The 4,782-nt window shown below is 58.2% G+C and overlaps 1 protein-coding gene across 2 annotated transcripts in view; it reads left to right on the top strand.

Moving 5' to 3' along the window:
- Positions 1-434: 434 nt before the first annotated feature.
- The window catches only part of MTMR4 (myotubularin related protein 4), a 24,450-nt gene continuing 20,102 nt past the window's right edge, over positions 435-4,782 (top strand). The window contains exons 1-2 of one of the 2 annotated variants that reach the window (XM_024757607.1): positions 435-464; positions 1,901-1,939. In XM_024757607.1, the coding sequence (XP_024613375.1) occupies positions 1,937-1,939 (3 nt within the window). In that variant the 5' untranslated portion in view covers positions 435-464; positions 1,901-1,936. Of the gene's footprint in view, positions 465-630; positions 741-1,900; positions 1,940-4,782 lie in introns of those variants that run through there. The other variant, XM_024757606.1, reaches the window with a different exon arrangement.

The following is a 4,782-nucleotide window of genomic DNA, read 5'->3' as shown; positions in this document are numbered from 1 at the left end:
GGGTCGGTTCGCGGATGAAAAGTGAAGGTTGGAGGAACACGTCAAGGTGCGGAAGAAGGGAAACCCTCCCCCACCCCGCGCCAGTCGAAGACCCAGACGGAGCCTCAGGCCCAGCCCTCCCTCCTCTCTTAGCGTTCGGGGTCTTTCTCTCCCTTCCAGCTTTGGGACGGATGACCGCGGCGAAACCAAAACGGAAAATGAATAAACTAAGGTGCCACCGGAGATGTACTTGAGAAGTAACCCGGGGGCGGGGTGGTCACCGGAAGTGGCTGTAAGGCCTCTGTCCCTACAAGGCCCCGCCTTCAATTGCGCTACCAGTAGGCGACAGACCGCCCCCACTTCCGGCCCCTGGCGCTTTAGCCAGCGGCCCCCCTTTTACTGTTCTCCCATTGGCTACCGCAGGGACGCGCTGTGATTTCCCATTGGTCGTGTCTCCTCTCCCGCGCCGCGCCTCCTCCCTCCAGGTACAGTCTCGTCTTCCGGCACCCGATAGGCTAAAGGCTGGGAGGGCGTCTGCCCAACTTGACCAATGAGCGGCGTGAAGAGTGAGGGCGGCGGCTGCGTGGTGGGGGGCAGGGCGGGACTTGGTGTGGCTATTGGCCAGGGTGGGCACAGGCCAGAGATAGGATTGGCTGGGGAGAGGGGCACCGTGGTGGGGTCGAAGCTGCGCGGCCTCCGCAGCTGCGGGAGACGGAAGTAGTGAGAGCGCGGCCTCGGAGGGTCGGGCGGACGCCACCTGGGTGAGTCACCGTGCCCCGTGCACTGCCAGTTTGGGAGCCACAACGACCGCGTCTTGCCCGGCCCCGCCCCGGCCCCACCGGCTTTCGTGAGCCCCGCCTTCTGTCATTCGGGGCTCCGCCTCCGAGTCTTTAGGCTCCGCCCCTAGAATCTGGGTACCTGGGCTCCCCTGTCAGCCTGACCCGCCCCCCGCCGTGGCCAGATCACCTAGGTCCGGGAACCCTGGGCCTCCCAGGCCTGTGCTCGTCTCTCCCTCTCTCCGTTTCCCTGAGGCTGCTTGCCAGTGGGCGGTGAGGCAGCACCTCTGGCTTGCAGCTTGCTGGCTCCCCCATGGGGAGGGTGGGCTGTGATTACGGAGGCAGGTAGGGCCACAGATGGAGACTTTTATCCCCACAGCCTTCTGCGGGGCACTGCTGGACTGCCCCTGAGCTCGGATAGCAGGCATAAAGAAAAATGTCAGTGAAACCTGGGCCTGGTTCCCTAAGTGGTTCCCTAAGTGGGCCAAGGAGGCCCATCCTGACATTTCTGTTGCTTGGGCCCATTTGACAGGTACTGACTCTGAGGCCTGCACTGGCCTGATTCTGTCCCCGTTGTGTGGCCTCCTCCCACTAACCTGCACCCCACTGGGTGTCAAGTACATTCAGCAAGGCATGTCCAGCCCTGCTGCCGTCTGATCATAGGTTGTGGTCCCCTCCCTCTTGTCCTCTGCTCTGGACTCTGCCCCAGCAAACAGGTCAGGTGGGTGCTACTCCCAGACTCAGAGGCTGGCAGACGCTCTTGTGGATTCACGTTCCCACCAGGGCCAGAAGTGAGCCCTGGTTGGGCAGCCTCTCTCTCTTCAGAGTTGGCAATTCTTTTGCTCTCCCACAAAGAACAGGGTTTGGAGTGTTTTACTTCTCTTTCTGGGACTGGGAATCAGGACTCTTGAGTCCTGCTCCAGAACTTGATGGCTGCCTTCATGCCCTGCAGAGTCGCTTGTTGCCTTCTCCTCACGTAGCTCCCATTGCCTCTGTCTAGCATGGTGACTTGTGGAGAGGCTGGATGCTCTGCGAGGAAGGCAAATAAGAGTTGTGGGGAAGTTCAGGAGTAGATGTGTGGCATTTGTTGATTCTATGGTGATGTTAATGTTGCTCTTTATGCTTATGTTTCTCGGGCTCTACAGTGAGAAGCAGGTAGCCAGGACCCTCACCACGGTAGAATGGTGAGTACGCTTTCCTCAGACCACTGTGTTTTCTGTAATCCTTGTGTCTTTCTCCATGAAGCTGCCCGCCCCTCCTGGACCTTGAGCTCCAGGCTACTCTGTTCAGCAACTAAGCAGGTTCATCTGCCCTGGAGATAAATTAGGGCTTCCTTAGGTTACAAAACATCAGCCGATATACAGCACGGGCACGGGAAGCCTCTAGACATCTTTTTCTGTATGTGCTATGCCATGCTTTCCCCACACTACCACTGGCTCCCTTAGCTCTTCATAATGGCCCTTCTCTTGCCTCTCCTGGTCCCTGGGTGAAGCTCTCTGTTCTGGTCTGAAAAGCAAGGGCTCCTTTATATCAAGATCCTTGTACTTCCTACTGGGTCTCTTGAATATTGTGGGTGCTGTATCAGGAGCGACTCCACTAAAACTGTGGGGCTTCTCTACCTCCAAGGTCCTGCTGTCTGTTAAACTACTTTAGGCAACAGCTGACTGAATATATAGCAGGAGAGCACCCTCAGGTTGCCCAGAATATCACTGGGGGCAGTGTGTGTGTGTGTATGTGTATGTGTATGTGTGTGTGTGTGTGTGTGTGTGTGTGTGTGTTATAATGATCCCGTAAAATTTCCACTAACTGTAACTGCCCTTCTTTCACCCCAAGTTCAGGGAACCCCTTAACCCCTGAGAGCTGGGAGGAAGCAGTGAGATGAGAAGGGAGTGGGGAGCTACAAGCCTGGGTCCAGACCAGGTCCTTGCTCTGGCTGTATCTCTTTATTTCTTTCACGTGTCCCCTGTGCTTAGGGACAGGTCAAGGCATTCAGTTGGTGAGAGGACTCGCTCTTTTCCTCCACAGACACATGGGTGTGTGGGGTGTGCAGTATTGTTCTGGTCTCTTCTCAGAAAGCCTGCTGGTCCTGACCCCCACCAACTGATAGCCCCTTTCCTTTTTCTCTTCTGTGATACACTGAAAAGTCAGCCTGGTCTAATTTTGAATTCTAGCACCACCACTTAAGTACTTTAGGTGAATTGCATACTTTCTCTGTAAGCCTGAAGTCTAATTTCTTTGGGAGTTGAATGGTTTTAGTGAGATAATGTTTGAAACATGTCCGGCTCATAGTAGGCGCTTAATAAAATGTCAGGTTTTTCTCCTATTCCTCCCTTCCCCCAAGACCAAAACCGAAACAAAAGCCCTGGTTTCTGAAAGTTACCAGGGACAGGGAGAGTGGGGTTCCAAACGGTTCCTTCTGTGACTCTTGGTGACATTTTGAGCCTCTTATCACTGCCCCTTATTCTCTGGCCCTCTACCCAACTCCCTCCCTCCTCCATGAGTTTTGTTTTTGCATAGCTTCTGCGATCCATAGTTCCCGCACTTCTCTTTCCCAGCCTAAGAAATTCTTTCTCCAAGAAGGACTTTCTTACCCAGAAGACACAGGATGTGAAACAAGGGGAGAGGAGGAGCTGAAGAAGTAGGGCTGGGCAGGGACCTTGGAATAAAAAACCCAGGGAATTTCCCTCTCAGGAGTGTGTAATGACCAAACTGGGACTAGACCAGTGTCCATTCTAAGGGGCAAAAAGGGAGTGGGATTAGTGAGGTCAGGGGACTGGAGGACACTGATGGACTGGGGAATGGTGAGTGGTGGTTTTGGAGGGAAAGGAGGAAGCCTAGAAACTAGAAAGGGCCTCTGGTGGAGGGAGGTGAGCCTCATCCTGGGAATCCGAGCAGGCACTGGGGGGACTCAAAGAGGAGGGGAGGGCGTGGGGACAGACGTCTGAAACAGTGGTGTGGGGTGGCTCACGTGGGAAGATGGGAAATGAGAAGATGTAGGCGGTCCTGCCGCCCCCTCCCACGCCGTGGGGGGGGGGGCGGGGCAGTCCCGCAGCCCAGACTCCTGGGAGCCCCTAGGAGCCCGCCGAGGATGCTCTCCCACGCCGCGGAGGGGTGGTGGGGAGGGAGGAGTAGGGGGCTGTGGGCGGGGCCCGGGGACCCGCCCCGCCCCCGCCTTCCCGGCGCGGCAAGGTCGGGGAGCTCCCCTCGCCTGGGCGGAGCTGGGCTCGCTCCATTGTGGAGAGGAGGGGAGAGGCGCGCGCCGAGCATCGCCGCCCGCGCTCGCCTCCTGGCCGCAGCGGCTGCACCTGGCCGGCCCCGCAGCCGGGATGCGGCGGACGCCCGAGACTGGCGGGCAGCGCAGCGGCTCCGGGGACATGTGCGCTGGCCCAGACCGCCCGCGACCATGAGCCTGACCGCCCGCGTCTCCTGCTCCATGCTCAGCTGCTTCGTAAGTGCCGGCCCCGCCTGCGGCGGGCCGGGGACCCCGACGCTGGCTGCACCCGCCGCCTTTCCCAGGGCCGGCCCTTGAGATCCCGAATTTCAGCCCATCCCCCTTACCAAGGGCCCTGGCAGGGGAAGGGACATAGTCCCTTTTCTTTCTTGGACTTGCTTTAATCTTCGGGTGCCGGGGATTGTCGAAGGCCGAGGATTGGAATTCTGTGACCCATCATTTTAGCCCTGAAGCCGCTGCCCTTGACTGCAGATCTTCAGGCCCCGCCCTGCAGGGGTACATCCCTTTACCTCCGCCTCTCCATCTTGGGCCCACCCGCTGCATCCTTGCTTGGGGATGTGGGATGTGGCTAGTAGGCCGTCTGGGATGTTAGGGGGCTGGTCGGGGAGCACAGGATGTCTGAGCTGTCTCCCTGGCTCCAGTCCCCTCCCCCTTCCACCACTCCATTCCTCACCTGACAGCCTGTCTTTTCTCCTTGACTGTCCCCCAGCCAGCCTCTCTTCTCCATCTTCCCTGCCTTTCTGCCTCTGCAGGCCTCCGTACCTCTGCATCATTCCCACCCCACCCCCCCTCCCC

Source organism: Neophocaena asiaeorientalis, unplaced genomic scaffold, assembly GCF_003031525.2.
Source record: "Neophocaena asiaeorientalis asiaeorientalis breed wild unplaced genomic scaffold, Neophocaena_asiaeorientalis_V1.1 scaffold327, whole genome shotgun sequence".
Taxonomy (NCBI): domain Eukaryota; kingdom Metazoa; phylum Chordata; class Mammalia; order Artiodactyla; family Phocoenidae; genus Neophocaena; species Neophocaena asiaeorientalis.
This window is presented reverse-complemented; position numbering and strand designations above follow the sequence as displayed.